The sequence below is a fragment of the Botryllus schlosseri genome, chromosome 3 (genome assembly GCF_051294905.1).
Source record: "Botryllus schlosseri isolate E-star chromosome 3, Bs_hap1, whole genome shotgun sequence".
NCBI classification, from domain to species: Eukaryota; Metazoa; Chordata; class Ascidiacea; order Stolidobranchia; family Styelidae; genus Botryllus; species Botryllus schlosseri.
Genome location: NC_137238.1, coordinates 32,041,587 through 32,069,390, shown reverse-complemented (window position 1 = coordinate 32,069,390; position 27,804 = coordinate 32,041,587). Strand labels below are relative to the sequence as shown.

General features: G+C 38.5%; 1 protein-coding gene across 1 annotated transcript in view; it reads right to left on the bottom strand.

Annotated features, from left to right (window-relative positions):
• LOC145436551 (uncharacterized) overlaps window positions 1–27,528 on the bottom strand; it is a 46,965-nt gene extending 19,437 nt beyond the window's left edge. The window contains exons 1-31 of the mRNA XM_080313913.1: window positions 27,456–27,528; window positions 26,663–26,788; window positions 24,524–24,649; window positions 24,321–24,446; window positions 23,165–23,290; window positions 22,962–23,087; window positions 22,746–22,871; window positions 22,543–22,668; window positions 21,655–21,900; window positions 21,461–21,583; window positions 21,096–21,341; window positions 20,272–20,517; window positions 18,835–18,957; window positions 18,460–18,705; window positions 18,273–18,395; window positions 17,887–18,132; window positions 17,012–17,257; window positions 16,825–16,947; window positions 16,485–16,730; window positions 16,299–16,421; window positions 15,918–16,163; window positions 15,731–15,853; window positions 13,782–14,027; window positions 13,595–13,717; window positions 11,673–11,918; window positions 11,486–11,608; window positions 10,691–10,936; window positions 10,504–10,626; window positions 7,210–7,455; window positions 7,023–7,145; window positions 6,637–6,882 (exon numbers count right to left, since the gene is read on the bottom strand). Of these exons, the coding sequence (XP_080170039.1) occupies window positions 6,637–6,882; window positions 7,023–7,145; window positions 7,210–7,455; window positions 10,504–10,626; window positions 10,691–10,936; window positions 11,486–11,608; window positions 11,673–11,918; window positions 13,595–13,717; window positions 13,782–14,027; window positions 15,731–15,853; window positions 15,918–16,163; window positions 16,299–16,421; window positions 16,485–16,730; window positions 16,825–16,947; window positions 17,012–17,257; window positions 17,887–18,132; window positions 18,273–18,395; window positions 18,460–18,705; window positions 18,835–18,957; window positions 20,272–20,517; window positions 21,096–21,341; window positions 21,461–21,583; window positions 21,655–21,900; window positions 22,543–22,668; window positions 22,746–22,871; window positions 22,962–23,087; window positions 23,165–23,290; window positions 24,321–24,446; window positions 24,524–24,649; window positions 26,663–26,788; window positions 27,456–27,528 (5,383 nt within the window). The remainder of the gene's footprint in view (window positions 1–6,636; window positions 6,883–7,022; window positions 7,146–7,209; window positions 7,456–10,503; window positions 10,627–10,690; window positions 10,937–11,485; window positions 11,609–11,672; window positions 11,919–13,594; window positions 13,718–13,781; window positions 14,028–15,730; window positions 15,854–15,917; window positions 16,164–16,298; window positions 16,422–16,484; window positions 16,731–16,824; window positions 16,948–17,011; window positions 17,258–17,886; window positions 18,133–18,272; window positions 18,396–18,459; window positions 18,706–18,834; window positions 18,958–20,271; window positions 20,518–21,095; window positions 21,342–21,460; window positions 21,584–21,654; window positions 21,901–22,542; window positions 22,669–22,745; window positions 22,872–22,961; window positions 23,088–23,164; window positions 23,291–24,320; window positions 24,447–24,523; window positions 24,650–26,662; window positions 26,789–27,455) is intronic.
• Between the last annotated feature and the right edge of the window lie 276 nt (window positions 27,529–27,804).

The following is a 27,804-nucleotide window of genomic DNA, read 5'->3' as shown; positions in this document are numbered from 1 at the left end:
AAGAGAGTGTAATAGTGTAATATTTTCTTTCAAAAATTGAATTGTCTCCGCCCGGCTCTACAATGTACTGTGGAGAAAGAAACTGATTCACCCCTTCCATTTTAGACGTGTTGGTCGAGGGATCAGGACAATGTTTTTGACGTATGTGTATAGCAGTGGTTCTCAACCGGGGTCTGCGAGACCTCTAAATTTGCAAAATGATTGGAAACAAATTTGTAACTTTTTTAAATTAGGGAAATCACGAAACAGTTCCACTTCAATCTGCTAATGCTTCAGTAAGCACATCAACAGAATACCCTTATGAGATTAAACATCCTGCTGTGTAAACTAGAGGTGTCAAACTCAAATTACGTTGCAGGCCAGATTCAAACATTCCAAATGCTTGCGGGTCGCACGCTTCGCTTTTCACTTGAACACCATATTACCAAGGTCAACAAATCTTTTTTCGTTTCTTGTTGCATGACATTTTTTAACTGATTCTACACAATTTTAGGATGCTGATTTCAAATCTGCAATCAGTTTCTTTATGCATGCTCTAGTTTTCATGCAATCGACAATTTAATTTTTTCGTTTGTGGCACATATTTAGTGCATAAATCTGATCTGCATCGAACACTTTTTATCTATCCAGCCCTTTTTCTTTTTGTATACATCATCTGAACCATTGTGAACATTTGCTGGTCATTGCTGACTGACTTGCACATGGTGGAGGAGTATTTTCGCAGGCCTGCTTGCTCAACAGCATGTTTTACTGCTACTCAGGTTTTCAAAGTTAGGCTATTTGTGTGTGCGTTGACTGTACTATGGTACAGTACCAGTGTTTCAGATAGAAGCTTTCAGCTCTTTTAAGTTGTAGCCTACTGCTGTTTAAGGGCATTTGAAGAAGTTAGGCAACTTGATTATAGTGAGGTATTGCGGATAGATGCTGTAGGATATTCTATAAGCTTTATTTTACACTCGTCTGCTGGTAGCCTTAATTAGAACCATGGTTTTTTATTCTTTTTGGTTGTGTTATCACCAGACTTTCTTTCGATTCTGAACTTTTTTCAGATTTGGTCATGGCTTCTTCTAGTACAGGGGTTCTCAACTTCCCTTGTATAACGGGCCGCATTTTAACAGCAGAAGACGCTGCGGGCCGCAGAAAAATATTTACATGTATTTGTGGGCTAATGTTAAATTTAGGCTAATGTAGCCCATTTACCAGTCGTATACGGCCATGTAGTGCGTTTTTATGCATTCTAAAGCATTAATGGACAGCGTTCGTAAGTTTACAGCTGCTGCTTGTTGTAAGACTATGTAGGCCTATCTTCTTGCGGCGCAAGTAAATCACTTCACGGAGCGTGCATTGCATTCGATACCAAGTCGGTATATTCAACTTCAAACCCTTCCACCAGAGAACCGAACTCTCTGTTTCAATGCGTGAGAGAGCAAGTATAAAATTGCGGTAACTTTTGCGTTACGGAGGCCATAATCACATTGAGCTCTGAGTGATATGTGAAGAAGTCTGGTTATCGGGGCATCGGCAATCTCAACAAACGTTTGCACTGAGTCTAACACTCTTTAAAAATGTAGGCCTACTACGTTGCGGAATTCTCTTGAAAGAGAGTCCAGTCGAATACCGATTCAAATCAATACCAATCTTAAGTCGAGCATACATCAAGAAACGAGAACACATTAAAGCAGGGATTCTCAAACTATTTTAGACACGCCCCCGTTTTTGTTAGGTAAAATTTAGTGCCCCCTTATCGTCATATAACAAAATGCAACCAGGATGCTAGCAACACAAACGGCTAGTTCGATGGCTAGGAAGGTTATGGCTGTTGATGAGAGAATTCTCAAATATGAAATTCTGACTATACACCGAGAAATAACTAGGAAACGGAGATAAATTGCGCATAGAGCAAATTTTTTTATTCAGTTGACCGCATCTTCGCCCCCCCTCAGATGCTTTCAGGCCCCCAAGGCAGCGCATCCTCCAGTTTGAGAACCACTGCTGCTTTCAAGAATGAGTAATCAAATGAAAGAGAGACGGTGCGATAAAAGTGCTAAGTATTAAGACAAAATTAATTTGTAAAAATACCGTGTCATAAGTAATTGCGTTTATAATGAAAGATGTCGCGGGCCGCAAAATAATGGTCTGCGGGTTGCATGCGGCCCGCGGGCCGCGGGTTGAGAACCCCTGTTCTAGTAGAATTAAATGCAAAAATAAACCTGATTCATTTTGTTATATATGTGGTGTGTACACGCTTTCTCGTCAAAGACGAAATATAACATCGTTCGTGAAGCGTGCCTACAGAGCTTACTTTGGCATCCATCTTGGCGATCAAGATAAGAAATGGTCTCCACATGTTGTGTGCCATAACTGCGAAGAAATGCTCAGAGACTGGACAAAAGGAAAGCGGAAGAGTCTGCCTTTTGCCATTCCAATGGTGTGGCGTGAACCCCAAGATCACACGACTGACTGCTACTTTTGCATGGTTAATACAAAAGGTGTTGGCAGGAAGAGCCGACAAATGCTTTCTTATCCAAGTATACCATCGGCTATACGACCTGTTCCGCACTCTGATAGATTCCCTACTCCAGTCTTTAGTGGTTTTACATTTTCTGAACATGAGGAAACTGAATCGCAAAGGGAAGAGGTTATGGAAATGGAGTATAAAAGAACAGATACAGGATCTGAACCTGAACACTCTTCTTGTGAAACCAGAGTAGCTGTTCAGCAGTTTAATCAATCAGAACTGAATGACTTAGTACGTGATTTAGATTTGTCCAAGCAAGCAGCTGAGCTCTTAGCCTCCAGACTCGAGGAAAAACAGGTTCTGGATCAATCTGTAAAGGTATCCTATTTTCGAAAAAGAGAAGAACTCTTTCTTCCCTATTTTTCAGAGGAAAATAAGCTGGTATTTTGCAACGATATACCTGGTCTTCTCGGACAATTGGGTATCTCCTCGTATGATCCAGGAGAATGGCGATTGTTTTTGGACAGTTTCAAGCGCAGCCTCAAGTGTGTCCTTTTACACAATGGAAATGTTTATGGAGCTGTTCCAGTTGGTCACTCCACTGTCTTGAAGGAACGGCATGATGACATTAAAGCTGTTATGGGTTTGCTCAGATATCATGAGCACAACTGGATCATTTGTGTTGACCTCAAAAGTTTTCTGCTAGGTCAGCAAAAAGGATAAACTAAATTTCCATGTTATCTATGCATGTGGGACAGCAGAGCACGTGAAAAACATTGGACACAGAAGGAGTGGCCCTTACGTGAAACATTTCAAGCTGGCATGCCTAATGTAACACACAACCCAATCGTAAGCAGAGACAAAATTGTTTTTCCGCCCCTGCACATCAAACTAGGTCTCATGACACAGTTTGTTAAAGCTCTAAATCCTGACAATGAATCCTTTCGTCATCTTCTTCAAGGAGAAAGCTGCATGGCTATCTTTTGTAGATGTTATAAAGAACTTTCTTGGCAACAGAAAGGCTCCAAACTATGAAACACTTGTATCCAAGATGATCTCAGGGTTTCGTGATTTAGGATGCAACATGAGCATAAAAGTACATTTCCTGTACAGCCACCTGGACAAATTCCCTGAAAACCTTGGGGTTGTCAGTGATGAACAGGGAGAGCGTTTCCACCAGGATCACATGACAGTGGAAGAACGCTACCAAGGTCGGTGGGATCGACATATGATGGCGGATTATTGTTGGGGCATCAAACGTGACTGTCCTCAAAAAGCGTACAAACGCAGAAGTTATAAGAGGAAATTTTTTCCGGGGCTGTAGAATAATTGAATTTTTTGCATCTTTTCATCGATAGCTTTAAGTTTATACTCTGGATTGTCATCATTCTTTTCAATGTCATTTTGCAACAAAAACTCGCTTATTACATGTATTTTACCAGCAAAAATGTTTTTTGTTACATTTTTTCAAACATTTGGTGCCTAATTGTCTGTAAATACAATTGCTAGTGGTAACACAATAATTTCTGGGAACCTATTATTATTTTGAGGTTGGTTATTCGACTATAAGCAAGAACGTCATTTGACAAATCATGTAATTTTTCAGAAAATTTGAATTTAGTAAAAATAAAATAAAAAATCTCAATTTGCAAAAAATCCAGACCTTGCAGAAAAAAACTAAGGTCAGATTCGGATTCAGCGCCCCCAAATTAGGTAAGAACAAGTGTTGGTAGAAATGCAACAATTGCATCACGGATCGTAGGGGCTTTATTCTAGCAAGTAGCAACACCTTTATTCGCGAACAAGTGAATTGACTATGATGATTGGTCGGTTGAATATACTTATGAACCGATGCTAAAACAGTGACGGTAACGACGATACAAGTTCACTTATTTCTATGCTTCCTTTGCTTAAGTCTTAATCAGTCGTTAGCTGTGTTTTGTGTATGCGCTGTGAGGAATACAAGAGATTAAACTGTAAACGCGGACTTTCGAATTTGTTGCATTCTTATTAGGTCACGATTCGGGTTTCTCTACATTCCGGGGACCTTTTAAGTCAGAAAGATACAGCAGCGCGACCAGGCACTGATATTTGAATTATAATTTTTAGGTAAATAATATATTATCCATATAAACGTCATATACCGGTCCGGCATTGACGTTTTCGCTTGTGTGAATAACTTTTTGGCATATTATTCCATAAAACTCAACTCAGTGTGCACTTTTTGCCTTTTCGAAATTGGGTGTCACTGTCACTGATTTGTTCCTATAGTGGTAACAAGTGTGAATCCAAAACACCGTAGTCTGGTGATTATCATGTGGCCTGCGAACAGACTGGACATTTGCTGTCTTGGGGGAATATTTACCGGAAGTATTTTCGTCCAAACAAATCAACATTTGTGACAAATGTGCTGGATAATACAAACATTTTTCGATCTACTCGGAATGGCTTCGCGGGCCGGATAAAATCTGGCGAGCTGTATGTTTGACACCCCTGGTGCAAACTTATTTTAATTTCCAAGTTGCCAATAGCCTACTGATACAAACATATTATATGTTTAAAGATGTTTTGTTGAGGATTGATAAATATAGTTTTTTTCTCTATTCTGTCTCAAAATAAGGGATTGAAACCTCATCACGGAATCTATTTTCTCCTGTGATATACATAACCGCTATTCCAGAGTATCTTGAAGATGAACTGCTATATAGAAATGACTAGTCTGAAAGTGATAACTGCATTGAAAAATCCGTTTCTCAATTTTGGTGTCACATATATGCTCAAATATGTCGTCAGAAGCGTCAGGCGTTAATATTACATTCGCCGCCAGCTACCTTTGTGGAAATAGATTTTCATCACTCGTTTGTACCAAATCGAAGGCGTGAATTTTCAAGACACGGCCATAAATTTCAAGAAATAAGAAATACAGCTGCAGAAGTCTCTTCAAAATAATAAAAGTCTATCCATATTTATACAGATAGTATGATATGGTTTCCACGAACGGTCATATTGTTACTGTTTATCACTAGCCTTGAGTTGATACTCGCACAAGACGGATGACGGTTGCACTATAATTGAGCTAAATTTGAACTAAAATTTGATGGGGTCCGCGGGGTCCGTCACGGTACAAAAGGGGTCCGCGAACACAAAAAGGTTGAGAGCCACTAGTGTCTAGGAAGCGTACGTTCACTGGCCATTATATCCGTTGGGATTCTTTCCGCCCGAAGCGGCGAAAACGCAACCTAACATCTACTCTGATGCTCCCAGATACGAACCAGAAAAATGCCCGGCATTTTTACACCTACCTCGGCTATGGGCAACGTGTCTAATCGTTTCGAAAAATTAATCAAATCGGGAGTTCACCGTTGTTACAATAGTGTTATTGCGTATTAGGTGTATAAACCCAAATCGCTTCAGCCAAACTTTCGAAAGGATGTAGTGCCTGCCTTTATTGCAAGTAACGTCGTCTACGAATATAAGTGCCACTGTGATAATAGGTATGTAGGACGTTCATCACAAAGACTGTTTGAACGGATAACGCAATACATCCCTTAATTGATTCGCTCAGAAAGTTGTGCAAATCCAAATGACCATCCGGAGTTCGAACGCCAATGTAAATTAGCTGCAAAAACTGACTCTTATGGCGATTATCAATCATACGCCTCGTTGATCGGTCAACATTTAAGTGAAAACCCTTCTTGCGCTCAAAACCATAGTGAACAGATGTTCACGGTAATTGCGCGAGGCAGATCCTTTTTCATTTAAAAGTATTAGAAATACCCATTATGCAGTTGACCATGCCTATTTATGTAGACAAATAGATTTTCTCTATAACTTACCAAATTCCCAATAGTTTATTCTAATTCGTGTTTGTAATTGTTTATTTTCAAATGGGGCTGTTACTATCGTACATCACATTTCAACGTTCGTTATTGTTACCATTGTTTAATTGCGGACTTCATGGTATACAATTCTGATTGTTACGTTTTTTTTCGCGTTTTTGATTTTTCTTTTCATTCTGTTTAAATCCCTATAGTGTGCCGTTAGCTCTTGAAAAGGGGCACCCGAAAAGTCTTCGAGATCAATAAATATTTTATCACAATGGATGTTGTATTGAAACATAATCAAAATAAGGAATGAAAGTTTACATATACATATACTTGAATGGCCATTTATGATACCTGTACATGATTTCCCATTTCCTGAATATCCACTGTTGCATGCACATATGTAAGAACCCTCAGAATTGTCACATGTTGCGTTAATATGGCATTCATGAAAACCTTCGACGCATTCGTCAATGTCTGCACACGATTCACCATCTCCCGTATGACCAACATTGCATCGACAAATGAAGGAACCATTGGTGTTGCCACAGGTTGCGTTGTAATGACAGTTATGCATTCCTTCTGAACATTCGTCTACATCTAAAAAAGATTGATAAAAAATAATGAGAATATTACCACAAACGAAAAATTCCACTAAATACATTGAATATTATAACATATTGAACAATAAATAGATGAATTCTTTCAACCGAACATTGATGTCGTTTACAGCAATTTACCATCGCATGATTCCCCATTTCCAGTGAACCCAAGGTTACATACGCAGACAAAGAATCCATCGTCATTGATGCAGGTGGCATTCGAATGACAATTGTGCAAATCATTGTAACATTCATTGATATCTGAGGGAATGAGAATACGGAATAAAATATAGAATACATATACGTAAATGGTCATTTATGATACCTGTACATGATTTCCCGTTTCCGGAATATCCACTGTCGCATTCACAAATGTAAGAACCTCCATCATTGGAACACGTTGCATTATTATGGCAATCGTTAAAATCTTCTGCGCATTCATCAACGTCTATACACGATTCACCGTCTCCGGTATAACCAACCATACATTCACAAAGAAAGGAGCCATCGATGTTCCCGCAAGTTGCGTTATGATGACAGTTATGAAGTGCTTCTGAACATTCGTCTACATCTAAATCAAGTTGGGAAATTTGATTTACGAATTATTGTGATCACGGCAACATGGCTTGTGGCGCTTATGGGCGCAAATCAATTTAATTTGGAGGAAAAGTTAATTTGGAGGAGGAGAATGTGCATTAACTCTTCTAATCTTGAAAATATAAAGTGTCTAGAATAGTTGGAAAATTGAATACGAACGTGTAACAGTTAGAACGTCTTCGCGGCCCACCTGAAGTAGCTTAGCGACCCACCGGTTGAGAAGCACTGTTCTATAGCCTTGACCCTTGTTTATACTGCCAAGTGTCACTTAATTTCGTTGCTGGAATTTTACGAAGTTTATTGAAAAGTCTCTGCAGCTTTCACATATTATAGCTTGTAAACCGACTTGCATGCTACTTTTAAGCAGTTTCTTGCAACATTTGCACCATTGAAAGTAGGCAATGAACTCTCTATTATGGCACCACGCAGATGGATATTTTCCAAACAGCCAAGTCGATTTGAATTTTTGTGCTTCATTTTTATAATTAATGGAAAAATGTCCAGCTTCATGCATTTTGGAATTTAGACATGTAACTCTAATAGATTTGGCGGAACGACGCGAAACTTGCCTTGAACCGGCGGCATAGATCCATTGATCTGCATTATTATTGCGACAGGCTCTTTTTGGGTCATTCTTGCCTAATTTATGGGGGTACCGAATTTGAATCAGGTAATATTTTTTATATCACGTCTCGTTTCGGAAATAAATTATTTATGAAATACTTTTACTTTTTGGGGTATCCAAGTAGATTTTGCTACTTGAACTACTCCCTCAATTTGGTAACTTTTTAGACTACTTCCCACTCGATATGAACAGGTTGTCCGGCCAACCGACTACTTTAAAAACTAAGATTTTGAAAAGTACAAAGTAGTTAAAGGGATAAATTGTATCACTTTTATAAGTTGAATGATCAAAAGAACCTCGCCAAATAGTCCCTGTTTCACGGCAAATGAATATATTTGCGAATATTCTACCTATGGGTTGTGTCATTAGTTACTTTGCGTTAGTCGGAGAGATACATATTGTGATTTCGAAAGTAGTCAGCTCCAAGTAACTGCTATAAATAGGCTATGCGAGCCCCTTCCCCTAAAAAAGACTTTCATACAATACTGACTTTAAGATCTATCATTTTAGACTTCCACTTGAAGTAGTTTTTTAATGTATTTCGAATGCTACTTGTAATTTAGTAAAGCATTTCGTCTTTACTTCTAGTTCTACTCGGTTCGCAATGCAGACTGCTGGCCACCCCTGGTTCATGCTAAAATATTTCTGGAAATCAGAATCTGCCTTGGAATATAAGTTACTATAATCCCACTTACTGGGATTGTTTGACCATGCGAAACGAAGACAAAGAGTCGAAATCGTTTAACGAACATCACTAGAAATTACCCACTACACAGCCTTAGCTTTGTTATATCAGCAATAAAGAAAATAAGGGTGTTGGGATCAGCCCTATACCCCTTGTTGTCCGAACATAACGATCATAATTTTTAGGTATATACATGATCTCCAGTAATAATCACTGTACTTCAGCGTTTCTAACGCACCCATAATGTTTTGGTACGTCTTTTCGATTATCACATAATATCCTATAGAGTCGAATCGAACTTTTTAGAATCGATGCATATTTACTTCCATTGTGGCGTAAAAAGTACTTTAGTCTTCGTTCTCAGGGGTGATGAGCACTGGGCAATCTACATTCATATAGATGGTATTGGAAAAGGCAAAAAAGTCCTTTAATATCAAGGCAATACACCAAAGATCTTTTACAAGACGATTAGTTCAGAAACAGCTATTCTCGATTCCGATTTAATGTGACATCCAGACTGGGGTGAATTAGCACGCGTTAACTAGCTGTACGATAAGCAGATAAAAGATCGTCAGCACGTCCATCAAGCATGATAAGACGTCTGTTTAGTACTTGGGATAAGCAGACATCCTGTGACGTTTAATGTTTCAAAGCAAGCTTATACGACCATACAATTGGATCACTTGCCACGACGTATAATTTCTTCTACTTTATTTACGAATTATGTAATGTCAATATTCACAAATTTTACTTTCTAATAACGATCTGGGTGCTATGACTAAAATCATTAGACGATTAAGTCTGCAGGTTGATGTGTATGGATAACGATGGTAACTAATTATGGAGCTACAAGAACGCATTGTAAAAACCAATCGCGCTGCGAAAAAAATGCGAAGCAAAAAATTGAAACTCATTTGAATATTATATTCAAATTTATTCCCGACGCTCTTCGGCTGACACTCATCAGAGGATACCGTTAGCAATAACGCGAGCATTCAAAGAACTATGTTTACCAACAATGAGCATCGCTCATCATGACGTCACACTGGATAAAATATAAAATTCCAAAAACGAGAGAACTATAGCTCAAGCACGGAGAGTACGAAACAAAACAAGTTAGTATGCAATTTTAAATGATACACGAATTCTTCCGTTTGCATAGACTAGGTTGACGCACAGTGGATTAAAGAACAGACAAATGTAATAAATTACGACCCTTTCCCAAAATATAGAATTTGTCCTCACTATAATTGACAGCATACGTTGGATCTTGCGGTAAGTGTTTGCCGATGAAAGACTTTTGATTGGTGGCTTGGTTGTGTTCGAGAACAAACCGATTATTTTGCGGCGACTTGTGAATTTTTAAATTAAGTTAAAGTTTACCAAAAGCTCAGTTACTCTGTGTTACCAAAAACTCAGTTACTCAGGTTATATCAGAAAATAGTATTTCAATAAAGATTTTCATCAGTTGCAGTCGACCAACGAAAGCTCACGAAAAAAGACAACATTTTATTAATTAAATGAATTCGAAAAATTTCACAGTGACAAATCCTGACATGATAGAGCAATTTTGAGCTTGGAATTGGATTTAGCAACCAAGAATTAGCCTGGATCATTTATCACAATTGTGGCACAATTATGTTGAAATTTGTAGACCATCGTAATTAGATGAATTGTTATAACCAAACGTTTCGTGATTTACAACAATTTACCATCACATGATTGCCCATTTCCAGTGAATCCCAGGTCGCATACACAGACAAAGATTCCATCGTCATTGATGCAGGTAGCATTCGAATGACAATTGTGTAAGTTGTTGGAACATTCATTGATATCTGAAGAAATCAAGATACCGAATGAAATATATATTACAAATACTTAAATGACCATTTATGATACCTGAACATAATTTCCCATTTCCCGAATATCCACTGCCGCACTCACAAATGTAAGAACCTTCAGAATCGGAACATGTTGCATTAACATGGCATTCGTGGAAACCTTCGACGCATTCGTCAATGTCGGTACACGAATCCCCATCTCCAGTATAACCAATAATACATTCGCAACGAAAGGAACCATCGGTGTTGCTGCAAGTTTCGTTGAAATGGCAGTCATGAAGTCCTTCTAAACACTCGTCTACATCTAAAACAAGTAGAGAAAAAGACTATGAATATTTACAAATGAAAATGATTCCACTGAATACGTTAAAAAACATTGAACAATAATTTGATGAAAGGTTATAACGACAACGTTGACGTCATTTCTAATTTATCATTGCATGATTCGCGCATCTCCGGTGAATCCTAACAAATCCGCAAATGATCATTTATGATACATGTACAAGATTTCCCAATTCCCGTAGAGCCAACATCGCATTCATAAAAGTAAAATTATTCATCATTGGAACATGTTGCATTAATATGGCATTCGTGTAAATATTCCACGCATTCGTCGATGTCTGCACACAATTCACCATCTCCGGTATAACCAACAATACATTCACAATAAAGGAACTATCGGTGTTGCCACAAGTTGCGTTGTAATGACAGTTATGAATTCCTTCTAGAATCTAGACCTTCGTCTACATCTTAAGCAAGTTGAGAAAAATATTGTTAATAATATCAACTGCTACAAATTATTTCACAAAATACATCGAATAATACAACGTTTATGACATTTACAGCAATTTACCATCACATATTTCTCCATTTCCAGTGAACCCGAGGTCGCATACACAGACAAAGACTCCATCGTCATTGATGCAAGTGGCATTCGAATGACAATTGTGTAAATTGTTGGAACATTCATTGATATCTGAGGAATTCAGAGTACGGAATGAAATATATAATACACATACGTAGATGGTCATTTATGAAACCTGTACATGATTTCCCGTTTCCCGAATATCCACTGTCGCATTCACAAATGTAAGAACCTTCATCATTGGAACACGTTGCATTAAAGTGGCATTCGTGAAAATCTTCGACGCATTCGTCAATGTCTGTACACGATTCACCATCTCCGGTATAACCAGCCATACATTCACAAAGAAAGGAGCCATCGGTGTTGCTGCATGTTGCGTTATAATGACAGTTATGAAGTCGTTCTGAACATTCCTGTACATCTAAATCAAGTTGAGAGAAAATACTAGGAATATGTAGGTATACAAATTATTCCACTACATACATTGAACTGGGGTGAATTAATACGCGTTACTTGCTCTACAATGAGCAGATAAGGGATGCTCAGCACGTTCATGAAAGTAGTGATATGATAAGTTTATGATAAGTAGTTTGGTTCTTTGGATAAGCCGACATCCTGTGATATGTTTAGTGTCTCAAAGAATGCTTATGCTCATACGTTCGGATCATTTACCAGAGCGTATAATTTTCTTCTCTTTGATACATATGACTATTGTAATGTAGTTGCTCACAAATTTTGCTTTTACTACAGACCTGGGTGCTCTCACAAAATCTTTAGATGATTAAGTTGGTAGGTTAGATGTTTAAGGAAAACGATGGTAGAAGCTACACAAACGCAACTTAAAAATCAAGCGAGATGTATGAAGAAAATATCTGCTACGATCTAATATATGAATGCATTCACATATATTTTCGAGAGTCGAGAACCGGTCCTCGTTGAAAAAAGATATAGTGCTCAAATAAAAAAAAAGTTTACCGAAAAATTTGCCACTCACTCTGTGCTACAACGGCCAAGGTTCGATCAAAAATTATTTCAATGAATACATTGATCAGTTGCTGGTATGCCATTGACGAAAACCCAGTAAAAAAAAACCAAAATTTGAACAATCTAGGAATTTGGGAAAGATGCACAGCGTGATAGAGCAATTTTGAGCTCAGAATTTGATTCAGCAACAAAAAATTAGCCTAACTCAAACATCAAAATTTTTACCCAATTTTTTTTTTTTGAAATTTGTAGACCAGCGCAATTAGATGAGTTTTTATAACTAGGACGATTTTTTCAGACATCTCAAAAAAACTTAAATTTTGTCAAAATTGTAGCAATAGGTCAAAAAATGTCAAAATTGTCTACAAAGTCAAAATTATTTTGCAACCTGCATTTCGTTTATATCGTATATATTTTCACAGTCGGTGAGCTTATCATTTGACATTTGACATCTTCTAGCCTACTTTATTGTTGACGACCCATTGTCTGCTCATTGCGAATCATAAACATATGATGAATGAAACAAATAGGTTGACATGAACTGATGCAAGACTGCGTGGACATTCCTTCTTACATCAAGAAGCGCATTATGAAAAATTGTGATGTTGCCAACATTGTCAGGAGAAGCAACACGATATGGCACCAGCAGCGTAAGTACAACTTTAGTGTTGCCAGCCAACAACTGCTGCTGTTGAACTTTTTTTCTCCATTCTTGTCAAGCTACTTAGTAAGGACAGACACTTTCTACCCGAGAACGCAGGAAAGTATCTTCCGTTGTACTACAACAAATTTTAATTATTTCTACCGCAATGATTGATGCGACTACTGCAAAATTCATAGGTCCTGATCTCGTTAAAATGAAGTTCTTTCATGTAACAATTTGTCAGTTTTTAAGTGAAATGTTTTTTCAGGCCAAACTACTTCGCAAGAACAGACGGAAATGGGAATAAGTAATAATATTCTAACATTATGTGCGAAAACACCTAGTTTACATACGTGGGGTCCAAATTTTGAAAATTAGGTTTTCTAAGGTAAAAAAATATCAAAATTTTCTTGCTTTAGTTAAAAAATTGATCTTATTATAACGTAACATTAACGTCATTTCCAAGTTACCATCACATGATTCCCCATTTCCAGTGAACCCGAGGTCACATGCACAGACAAAGAATCCATCGTCATTGATGCAGGTGGCATTCGAATGACAATTGTGTAAATTGTTAGAACATTCATTGATATCTGAAGAAATCAGGATCCGGAATGAAATACATACTGCATGTGCGTAAATGTTCAGTCATGACACCTATACATGATTTCCCGTTTCCCGAATATCCACTGTCGCATTCACACACGTAAGAACCTTCATCATTGGAACATGTTGCATTATTATGGCATTCGTGAAAATCTTCGACGCATTCGTCAATGTCTGTACACGATTCACCATCTCCGATATAACCAACATCGCATTCACACAAAAAAGAACCATCGGTGTTGCCACAGGTTGCGTTGTAGTGACAGGTATGAAGTCCGTCGGAGCATTCGTCTACATCTAAAATAAGTCGAGAAATTTAAAATCGATATTTACACGTACACATACCAATTATTTCACTAAATACATTAAAAATCATTGAATCAATCGCCATTGATGCAGGTGGCATTCGAATGACAATTATGTAAATTGTTTGAGCATTCATTGATATCTGAAGAAAGCATGATACGGAATGAAATAGATATTACATATACGTCAAGTGTCATTTATGATACCTGTACATGATTTCCCGTTTCCCGAATAGCCACTGTCGCATTCACAAATGTAAGAACCTTCGTCATTGGAACATGTTGCATTAATATGGCATTCGTGTACATATTCCATGCATTCGTCAATATCTGTACACGATTCACCATCTCCGGTATAACCAACAATACATTCACAAAGAAAAGAGCCATTGGTGTTGCTGCAGGGTGCGTTATAATGACAGTTATGAAGTCCTTCTAAACACTCGTTAACATCTAAAACGTGTTGAGAAAAAAATTCAGAGTATTTATCGAAACAAATTATACCACTTATTCAGGGGTGTTCACCCGGTGTGCAGCAGAGGCATACTAAGGTGGGCCGCAGAGATATTCAGAAAACAGCAACGATTATATAATAACTGGAAGTTAATGCAGGAGTAACCTGGTATTCCGGCAGGCTCATATTTCATGTGAATATAACGTTAAACGGGTATTTGGTAAGGTCGGTACTGAAGTTTATTTGATGTATGTGCGTGCACCCTACTGCGGTTGGACATTTTACTGCAACATGAAAATAGCCCTAAAAATTGCTATTTATGGTCTGTTCTCGACTTCCTGAGAAAATATGCGTCACCACCATAACGAATTGTAACGAATCGCTGATTTAGCGCAGTGCATTAATCTGTGGAGTCAGGCTAAAAATTTTCTAGCATTGAATTCATTAATTGGAAACCATTGTACATGTACATTGTACCCAAATGTAAGAGCCAAATGATTTGATTGTATCACTGGATGGTATATTTTGGCATAGTAGCTAAGGCATATGCGCACTTTAAATGTTGAAAGTTCTTTTTACACCTCTCTCCCGTATCCAATTCACCGCAACAACATTGGAAATGTTATGAAACAGGCCAATAATCGTTTTGTAATCACAGTTATGCTTATTCACCACCATTATGAACCTAAACCGCAGTCGCGCTCTCGGGTTCCTTGGATTCGGGGATTTGATTGTTGTCCTTCGTGACTTGATCGGAACATCGTACGTTCATAATGAACTAGAAAATTGTACACGCATATTACAGGCACGCACGAAAATGTCATGAGAACGGATCATGCGTTATTTCAAACTACCTGATACTAACGTAAGAATTGTTTTATTGTTGTTGTATATACGCCTTATCAAGGTAACCCCAGTCACATCGATGTGACAAAAAATATTTTCAATTTTTTGTTTTGTTTTCAATTCACCCTATAGTCCCATCTTGCCGAAAATTTTCTAAAGCATGATAACTCGCGACTGGATAACTGCCGACATTACAAGAGCAAAATTCCTGAATTATTTTGAGCATTATTACGATGCTGAGAAGAGGACCACAGACCACAGACATTTTTGAACCGGAAGACGAGCCACGACCGACAAAAGGTTAGAAACACAGCTCTAAATATGCTTTAATAAATATTGAACGGTAAATAGATGAATTGTTACATCCAATCGTGCAGTCATCTACAACAACTTACCATCACATGATTCCCCATTTCCACTGAACCCCAGGTCACATACACAGACAAAGAACCCATCATCATTGACGCAGGTCGCATTCGAATAACAATTATGTAAATTGTTGGAACATTCATTGATATCTGAGAAAATCAGGATTCGGAAGGAAATATATATTACATATACCTAAATGGTCATTTACGCGACCTGTACAAGATTTTCCATTTCCCGAATATCCACTGTCGCATTCACAAATGTAAGAACCTTCACCATTGGAACATGTTGCATTAATATGGCAATCGTTAAAATCTAACAAGCATTCGTCAATGTCTGTACACGATTCGCCATCTCCGGTGTAACCAACAATACAATCGCAATGAAAGGATCCATCGGTATTGCCGCAAGTAGCGTTGTAATGACAGTTTTGGAGTCCTTCCAAACATTCGTCTACATCTAAAACAAATTGAAAAAAATTAATAAGAATATTTACGGATACAAATTATTGCAATATATACAAAAAGAAGAAATATTGAACAATAAATGGATGAGTTGTTTTAACCAACGTTTACATCATTTAGTGCAATTTACCATCGCATAACTCCCCATTTCCAGTGAATCCTAGGTCACATACACAGATGAAGAATCCATCGTCATTAATGCAGGTTGCATTGGAATGACAATTGTGTAAATTGTAAGAACATTCATTGATATCTGAGAAAACCAGGTACGGTATGAAATATGTATTACATATACGTAAATGGTCATATATGATACCTGTACATGATTTCCCGTTGCCCGAATATCCACTGTTGCATCCACAAATGTAAGAACCTTCAGAATTGTCACATGTTGCATTACCATTACATTCGTGAAAACCTTCGATGCATTCGTCAATATCGATACACGATTCACCCTCCCCACTATAACCATTATCACATTCGCAAATAAAAGAGCCATCGATGTTTCCGCAAGTTGCGTTGAAATGGCAGTTATGAAGTCCTTCTAAACACTCGTCTACATCTAAAACAATTTGAGAAAAATAATATGAATATTTACAGATGCAAATTATTCCACTGAATACAACCGAACGTGTACGTCATCTACAATAACTTACCATCACATGATTTCCCATTTCCAGTGAACCCTAGGTCACATACACAAACAAAAAATCCATCCTCGTTTACGCAAGTGGCGTTTGTATGACAATTGTGTAAATTGTTGAAACATTCATTGATATCTGAGGAAATCAGGATGCGGAATGAAATATTAAATACATATACCTAAATGGTCTTTTGTGCTACCTGTACAGGATTTCCCGTTTCCTGAATATCCACTGTCGCATTCGCAAATGTATGAACCTTCATTATTGGAACACGTTGCATTGAAGTGGCATTCATTAAAATCTTCGACGCATTCGTCAATGTCTATACACGATTCCCCATCTCCGGTATAACCAACCATACATTCACAAAGTGAGGAGCCAGCTGTGTTACTGCAGGTTGCGTTATAATGACAGTTACGAAGTTCTTCGAAACACTCATCTACATCTAAAACAAGTTGAGAATAGTATGAATATATACATATTCAAAATATTCCACTAAATAGTTATGAAATATTGAACAGAAATTGATGAATTGGCATAGCGAAGATTTGACGTCATTCACAATTTATCATCACATGATTGCCGACTTCCGGTGAATACGAGGTCACATACACAAACGAAGAATCCATCGTCGTTGATACAAATGGCGTTTGCATGGCAATTATGCAAATTCTTGGCGCATTCATCGATATCTGATGACATCAGAGTACGCAATGACTGATGTATAACAAATTCAAAGATGAGCAGTTATGTAGGGTTGCCATAGGTCCGCCTTCAGGAGGATTTGTCGTCCTTTTTTGGGAAATCGAAAATGTCCTCCGAGGACGCTAAAATGTTCTCCTTTTTGGCAATTCGTCCTCCCTTACAGCTTTGACAGTTAGGCTAATTGACAGGGTGAACTGAAAATCGGCATAAATGTACCGAAATAGGCAATGAGGTCGTTTGAGTGGGTCATTCGGGGTCGAGTCAAAGAGATCACATTTATTACGGTCAACACAACAACATTTCCAGTAAATATTTCAAGATCAGCTGTTTTCAATTTCAGTGAACTAACTTTTATGAGTTTTATGATACCTGTACAAGATTTTCCATTTCCCGAATATCCAGTGTCGCATTCACAAATGTAGAATCCTTCATCATTCGTACATGTTGCATTACCATGACAATTGTGTATATCTAACACGCATTCGTCAATGTCTGTACACGATTCACCATCTCCGGTGAAACCAACAATACATTCGCAAAGAAAGGAACCATCAGTGTTGCCGCAAGTAGCGTTGTAATGACAATTTTGGAGTCCTTCCAAACATTCGTCTACATCTAAAAGGAATTGAAAAAAATTAATAAGAATATTTACGGATACAAATCATTGCAATATATACAATAAGAAATATTGAACAATAAATGGATGAGTTGTTTTAACCAACGTTTACATCATGACATCATTCACTGCAATTTACCATCGCATAATTCCCCATTTCCAGTGAATCCTAGGTCACATACACAGACAAAGAATCTATCGTCATTGATGCAGGTTGCATTTGAATGACAATTGTGTAAGTTGTTGAAACATTCATTGATATCTGAGGAAATCAGGATACGCAGTAAAATACATATTACATGTACGTTAATGGTCATTTATAATACCTGTACATGATCTACCATTTCCCGAATATCCACCGTCGCATTCACAAATGTAAGAACCTTCGGCATTGTCACATGTTGCATTACCATGGCATTCGTGAAAACCTTCGATGCATTCGTCAATGTCGGTACACGACTCACCCTCTCCAGTAAAACCATTATCACATTCGCAAATAAATGAGCCATCGGTGTTGCCGCAAGTTGCGTTGAAATGGCAGTTATGAAGACGCTCTAAACACTCGTCTACATCTAAAACAAATTGAGAAAAATTGTATGAATATTTCAAATGCATAATATTCCACTCTATATACATATTAAAGTGTGGAACGAAAGATGATAAATTGTTACAACGAAATTGTGACGCCATTCACAATTTACCATCACATGAATCCCCACTTCCGGTGAATCCGAGGTCACATACACAGACAAAGAATCCATCCTCATCGATGCAGGTGGCATTTGAATGACAATTGTGCAAGTTACTGGCGCATTCATCGATATCTGAGGAAATCAGAATACGCAATCACTGATATATATAATAAACTCCTAAATGGACAATTATGTAGGGTTACTATATGTCCGCCTTTAGGAGGATTTGTTCTCCTATTTCAGGAAATCCAAAATGTCTTCCGATAACGCCTAAATGTTTTCCTTCTTAGAAACTCGTCCTCCTTCACAGCTTTAACATCTAGTGCAAGGGCAGGCAACAAACAGCCCACGGGCCGGATCCGGCCCGCGAAGGGATTTTGTCTGGCCCGCGGTCAGTTTTCCGTCTTACATGATAATGTGACCTGCGGCCCCAATCTGCCGAGATTCCCCACTGCTTGCTTACTACGTCAAATCTTAGTGACTGTATGTTATTATATACGTGCATGTGCACTGCGCAGCGTGCGAGAGTGGAGCTGACGCGTAAGTTCGTCGATGCGAGAACGCTTGCGTTATCGGCATTTACGATGTACTCAACCCTAATGTCATTTGTGGCAATCATGGTATTTGTCGACTCCAATAGTCATTTACACCAGACTGGTATTTCTTATTTTTTATTCCGTAACCGCCGACTTGTAGCACGGCACACTTTTAGGCTTTTGTAAGACTGTGCTTATGCAAGGGGTGGCCAACTCAAAACGGGTCGCGGGCCACTTTTCAAATTTCGTAGAGGACTCGGTCCGCATGAATCCAATTTCGAGATTAACTAGGCCACACAGCTGAACAACGACGCTATCTCGACACCTACTCAACCCTAATGAATTGGTATATTGGTATATCTGGGGTACGGGGCTCATCAAATGCCTTGAAATCTTAGTTAAGGATTGCACCGTGTGTGGATTGATCAGATAGTAGCAGGCATGGCGGCGCCTGTATGACAATGCTATTCTCAAATGCACATTGTCTTCGTCACTATCGGCGAGATGAAGTAATATTGCTGTCGTTACAATACATTCATTAAATACGATGCAGTCCTTGTATATGTGGATAAATGGGCGAATAATGTATCGATTCAGCAATCCGGCCCGCCAAGTACCTAATTTTCCTATATCCGGCCCGCCGACAAGAGAAGTTGCCCGCCCCTGATCTAGTGTAATTGATAGGATAAACTGAAAGTCGGGATAGGTAACGCGAAATAGGTAATGAGGTCGTTCGGGCGGATCATTCAGGGTCGAGTCAAATTGATCACGTTTTTTTAGACAACACAAAAAGATTTCCAATAAATATTTCAAAATCAGCTGTTTTCATTTCGGGAAACAAACTTTTATGGGTTAATATAGGGTCCCCGCTTCCCGATTCCAAAATATGGTAACCCTACATTTATGATACCTGTACAAGATTTCCCATTTCCCGAATATCCAGTGTCGCATTCACAAATGTAGGATCCTTCATCATTGGTACATGTTGCATTACCATGACAATCGTGAAAATCTAACACGCATTCGTCAATGTCAGTACACGATTCACCATCCCCGGTATAACCAACAGTACATTCGCAAAGAAAAGAGCCATCAGTGTTGCCACAAGTTGCGTTGTTATGACAGTTTTGGATTCCTTCTAAACATTCGTCTACATCTAAAAACAAATTGAAAAAATGTAACAGGAATATATACGGATACAAATCATTGCAATATATACATTAAGAAATATTGAATAATACATTGATGAATTGTTTCAACCAAACTTCACGTCATTTACAGCAATTTACCATGACATGATTCCCCGTTTCCAGTGAATCCTAGGTCACATACACAAAAAAAAATTAATCGTCATTGACGCAGGTGGCATTTGAATGACAATTGTGTAAGTGTTACGTTCGTGCATTTTACGTTGGTATCGTTTGTTTTTATTTGTCTAGGATTAGTAATTACCGCCAATCATTATTTCCTCGTGTGTCGTGCTTCGTATTTATACCCTGTGTTCTGTTGTCTACTCGCCTTTCGTTTAAATGCACTCTGGGTCGTGTCGCCTGTAACGAAGTTATTCTATATACTGATTTAGTGATTCCATATTGCAACCTCGTCGTACGAGTTATTGTTCAAACAAGATCAATAACATAACAGTAAGTTGTTGAAACATTCATTGATGTCTGGGGAAATCAGTATACGAAATGAAATATATATTCCGTACATGTAAATGATCATTTATGATACCTGTGCATGATTTCCCATTTCCAGAATATCCACTTTCGCATTCACAAATGTAGGATCCTTCATCATTGGTACATGTTGCGTTACCATGGCAGTCGTGAAAATCGAAGACGCATTCGTCAATGTCTGCACACGATTCGCCATCTCCGGTATAACCAACAATACAATCGCAAAGAAAGGAGCCATCAGTGTTGCCGCAAGTTGCGTTGAAATGACAGTTATGAAGTCCTTCTAAACATTCGTCTACATCTGAGAAAATTTATATGAATAATTACATATGCAAATTATTCCATTAAATGCATTATAAAATATTGAACAAAATTTTAGAAATTGGTATAACGAAGTTGTGACGTGATTCAAAAATTTACCATCACATGATTGCCCACTTCCAGTGAATCCAGGGTCACATACACAAACAAATAATCCGTCGTCGTTGAAGCAAATGGCGTTTGAATGGCAATTATGCATATTGTTGCCGCATTCATCGATATCTGAGAAAATTAGATTACGCAATGAATGAGGTATAACAAATTCTTAAATGGACAATGGACATTTATGATACCTGTACAAGATTTCCCATTTCCCGAATATCCACTGTCGCATTCGCAAATGTAGGATCCTTCATCATTGGAACATGTTGCATTATAATGGCAATCGTGAAAATCTTCCACGCATTCGTCAATGTCAGTACACGATTCACCATCTCCGGTATAACCCACAACACAATCGCAATGAAAGGAACCATCGGTGTTGCCACAAGTCGCGTTGAAATGACAGTTATGAAATCCTTCTAAACATTCGTCTACATCTAAAACAAGTTGAGAAAACTAAAATGAATATATTACAATGTGAATTATTCCACAAAATACCATATAAAATACCGAACACTAATTTGACGAATTGTTCTAGTGAATGTAAGTCGAGGATTTGGTGAAATTTCAGTGACAGTAATCACGCCAAAAAAAAGCATGTTTCATTGAAAGGTGAAAGTTTTTCGGACATACTTTGTCCGCAACATCTCTATTTTATACAAGCTGACGAAAACGTAACATTAAAATAATATTTCATGCGATTCGTGAGATATAACTCAAATTTGGGTTACGTTCTGAAGAGCTTGAGAATATCGAATACATCGTATGAAATTTCTAAATCGTTTTCAAAACACTGGAAGTGTCGTACACATGTTCATAGTGACGCTGCTGATTTTCAGGCGCTGGAAGAAATTGTGGTCAGCCATAGAGACCTAACAAGGAAATTTCACGCCACATCACTAGTATGGCACGATTCATGCACAAACACACCTTGACAATTCACTCCATCCCCGGAATAACCATCCTTACAATCACATCAACCAATGGTATTGCTTCAGATGTCAGCTACACTACTCACACATTCCAAAATCCATGCCGATGTCTCGATCGCTACCATAGCAGACAAAATATAAGCTGACCTTGACAAGTCACTCCATCCCCGGAATAGCCATCATTACAGCTGCAAGTGTACGAGCCAACAGTATTGCTACATGTTGCAGTGTTCTCGGTACATTTATCCGTATGTAACGCACACTCATCTACATCTAAAAAGCCAATATAAAAGGCCAATTGCATACAACAACATCTGCGTAGAAAGAAGAAAGACTTAATTCAAATAAACCTTCACAAATCATTCCATCTCCAGAATAACCGTCATTGCAATCGCATGTGTACGAACCATTGGTATTAGTGCACGTTGCAGTGTTTTCGGCACAGTTATGCGTATCTAATACGCACTCATCTACATCTGAAAAGATAATGATAAAGCAAAAAAGCTCGATTGTATATAAATAGCCTACATCTGCGAAGTAAAAATCAAGACACTAATCAAGCAAACCTTGACAGTTCTCTCCATCTCCAGTATAGCCATCAATACAACTGCATATGAACGAGCCAATGGTATTGCTACATATTGATGTGTTTTCGGCACAATTATCTGTATCTATTGCACACTCATCCACATCTGAAAAGATAATAATAAAGCTTAATTGTATATAAAGACATCTGCCAAGAAATATTCAAGACACTAATCAAGCATACCATGACAAGTCTGTCCATCTCCAGTATATCCATAAGTACAGCTGCATATGTACGAGCCAACGGTATTGCTACATGTTGATGTGTTTTCGGCACAATTATCTGTACCTGACGCACACTCATTTACATCTGAAAAGATAGTTTCGGACTTCAACTGATGGAACGAATGGAATTGTCCCAATGTCCTTTGAATTTTTTTGCTTCAGCTCTTGCTAGATTAGATTTTGCGTCTCTATTTCTACTTCTGCTAGAGTAGTTTTCTTGACTACTATGACCAGATCTGAAAGTACTCATGAATTGATTGTGTTTCTGGGGTCAATGTTATGGCATAGCACGTAACTAGTTACAACACATAAGTACACTTTGTACCGCTTGCATAATAAATATCCTATCTACACTTTCCTCCCATATGCCATATACAGAAAACATGCTAGAAATTGTTTGAGGCTGAAGCTGTAGCCCGTATAGCCATTAAGATATCACAGATCTGACTTTTCCCCCAGCATACTGGACCTAAAAACCTAGTCAAGCGAGCGGGGTCCGTGGACGCTAGGATTAGATTGTTTTGCTTCGTGACTTGAGTGGAACATTGGACGGCCGAGATATAAATGGATGATATCTTCGAAGTCATGCATGTACGATTGCACATTGCACATTGCAGACACGCCTGGGAATTCTATACGATCACGGTTCGTGCGTTCTCTCCAATTACCAAATATTAGCCAACGAATAGGTGTCAAATTGTTTCAAAGCGTACAGTTCCATTCGTCCGTCGTGCAATAGGTATGAAAATACGGTTCGGATACTTCTGGGGTCCTGATAATTATAGCATATTAAGTTGCAATAATTGTTTCAAAAATTGATTACCATGTATCCATGTATAAAAAAAGCCAGGTAACCATAGTCAGTTAGTCATGTCGACATGAAAACCGTCTGTTGCATTCATACCCGTCCAAGGTTTACTGACAATCGTCAAAATCATAATAACTCGCGACCATTACATTACAAGCTCAGCAGTCCCGAGCAAGATTGTTACCGGTGGCAATATTTGGAGCACAGCAGCTATCAGATTCGAATACACACTCTTCAAGATGACTAATGACTAGAATACTACGTAACTCCATATATCAAGGAAAGAATATGACATGATAAAGCAAACCTTGGCAATTCACTCCATCTCCGGAATAGCCTTGATTACAATCACAAGTGAACGAACCATCGATATTGGTACAGGTAGCAGTGTTTTCGGCACAGTTATCTGAATCGGACGCACACTCATCTACATCTGAATAGATAATTCAAGATTTCCATGGTATAAAACGGCATCTGCGAAGATTAAGGTACCGCATATTTCAAGCAAACCTTGACAAGTCACTCCATCCCCATTATATCCATCATTACAACCGCACGTGTACGTCCCAGCGGTATTGCTACATGTTGCGGTATTTTCGGCACAATTATCGGTATCTAACGTACACTCATCTTGATCTGGAAAGGTTTTTTAAGACTCCAACAGAGGTCGTCAATAAAGTCATAAAGTCAGTGTTTCTACTCCAGTGGAAGTCGAAATATAGCCCCAAATTTCTACTCAATTACAAGTAAAGGTAGCAATTGTCAAGGGATTTCAAAACTACGTGAAGTAGAAGTGGAAATGATGATGTTAAAAGTACTCAAATAAGTAGTTTCGAAACGTGCATCTGCAGCTACCTACAAAAGTTTTTCAAGCTCAAGAACCCCCCAATATCTCGAATTTTCCAATTGATTTCACAAAACCAAGCAATAAATATTGAAGAAATAGTCCACCCTTATAGGAATAGGGCTTTTACAGGTTTATTTTTTCTATCTGTTTTACTCGCTTGTGACCAGCTGGATAACGTTACTTTGATATCGGTGATTCCACCTCAGCATGTTGGATACCAACTTTTTCTCTCTTCATTTTACCCTGTCTGCCGGGCACCAATTACCTGGGTTAGTTGAAGGTTTCAGTAGAAACGAAATGTCAGACACATCTTACTATGACGTCAAAATGACTCTTGTGATACAGTTGGAATGGTTACATTACTATGATCAATACATATCGTCACAACCTTTCATACGTTCATTTTTTGACTATCTTACCTAAAACAATAGACTTTGAACACCCGAAGAAGTCCGCGTGAAGCGCAAACTTCGACTTGAAAATCGGAAATATTACAAACGGCAAACGATCGCCGTATGCGAAATATGTTGGGGTCACTTCCTACACTTTAAGAACCACTGGTGTATCCTTATGTAAAGCAAGTTTCGCAGATTTGATCTTTTCACCTTTCGCAGCCTGCGATGAGTCAATCAATAACGCTTTTCTACCAACGTCTATCGATTATATATTCACCTAAGCAAGAAACCAATCAGTTAGTTAAACATGACTGACTGAGCATTGTGATGCCCCCCCCCCCCTCTTTCGTCAACCTCGTGCGTTTTCGCCCTTTAATCACCCCTGTCTGTCTAAGTCATCATCTCCCTCTTTTGGAACAACTTCTTCAAGGGTAGATGATTCATGCAGTTTTCAGTGTGTCCCATGTCGACAAGAAAGTTTTAAAAAATGGAATGAACAGGAATATATAATACATCAAATTTGGGGCATGGCACTCGATGCGCTAACCGGAAACAGGCATCAACGCACGGCTACCGAGTTACAGATACACAACTACAGTTTTCCAGTTTAGAGATGGACCACGGAATATTTTCAAATTGGAAATTTGACCGCGACCATAAAAAGGTAGGGAATTGTTGAGTTAATAGGTGTTAATATCCGTTCGTCCATATCGCCACCGGTGTTTAGCAATCACGTCACGACGGGCTGTAACAGAGATCGGATGGATAACAAAGTGAATTTGCAAAACAAATGTCTGAATTGCCTGATTGCGGTTTAGTTCTTTTCAATATTGACTCAAGATATGTGCTATAGACAATTGGATATATTATATCACGGCAAATCTTACGGGATGTGTGCACCAGGCTTGATTCTTAGAACACACTCGTTTTTATCTGAAACGTCATGTAATTGGTAGGCCCATTTTTGGGAGAGAGAATGTAATAAAACAGTGGTTCCCAAATCCCAACGTGGACGATATCGCCCCCAATGGGCGACTTTGAGAAACAAGGGTCGAATATACCAGAGGGGGCGACTGGGGGGCAAAAATGTTACAACGTTCAATTAGATATATTTAATTAAACCGGCCACGAATGCACGCGAAGACGGTTTATTCTACATATGAAACGAAAAAAGGTCAACGCACCGGAAAGTAGACGTGGAAACCAGTTTTTTGGGCACCTACCGCCTCGGAAAATGACCATATGTTAGTAAATTCAACAGCGATCAGAGTTTGGTGTATAAATTTTCCGTTTATATGTCCTCTACTTCGGAGCCGTAAATATAGGGGTGGGGCGAAAATTAGTGTGTTGGGATTTCTAAGGGGGCGATGAGTCGAAAAAGGTTGGGAACCACTGTAGTGGAATAACCTGTGCAAGTCACCCCATCTCCAGCATAGCCGTTAATACAGGCACAAGTGAAAGATCCGTCTGTGTTGGTGCAGATAGCTGTGGAACGATCGCAGTTATGTGTGTTCAACGCACATTCGTCTTTGTCTGAAAATGCAATTTATATTATATCAGGGGCGCCGAAAGAGCGGCCTGTGACACAATCTCTTGTGGCTCGATTTGAGCCTCTTCATTTGACCCTTTGAACCACATCGGTGCATTTATCTTTGCATAGTTCAGATGTTCACAGTGGAGCCAGTAGGGATGGGGTGAGCGTGAAACTCACGTTCGCGTTCTGTGTGTGAACCTTGAGAATTTGGAGGTTCGCATTCACAAACGAACCTTGTTAGGTTTTGCAATGTGAACCTGTTTCATGTAATGAAATGTTTCGCTTCAATATAACGTATTTGGTTGAGCTTTCAGTTTTTGAATTTTTAGTGACACACTACTCTGGCTTTGCACTCTATCACTCGATAGTAAGAAAGAAACACGCTAACTGTGGAAAGTCTGCTAAATGTCCTTAGTCAAACAATCAATTATTTACATCAACGAAATTGATAGATAGAATGCATCGATGTCTAATGTAAAAAATCTACCATGCGTAGACGGGATCCATCTTTACTTGATATTCTCACTGTATCATAAAAACCAAATCTGTCCGAATTATCACTATGTCTTTCACAGAAGGCACTGATGCCTATCTGACCAAACTGAAGAGCATTTCAGATAAACAAATGTACATCAATAATTTATAATCAGTAATTCGTAATCCGACAAAGCGATTCCATCTCGGTAGAAACGTCGATTTCAACCCGAGTGCCCTGAGAAACACCATCTCCTGTCTCCATGGGACTAGCAAGTCCCTCTTCTCTAAAATATATTGTATTTGCGCCCATGAGCGTCGCATTCCCGTGTTTAGAATAATTCGTGAGTGATTTTCGTGTTAGTCTTTTTAATTGTAGTTCGAAATTGGACAGTGTGCTATTGTGTATGCCTGCGAATTTCAATTCATTGCTGCGCAATGTGCGCATAATAGTTTCTCAACAGGGCTTTGCAAACGTTAATCGTGGAATGCGGCCACTGTGCAGTGTAGGGCGTTAAATCAGTCGCGATTCAATGCGACC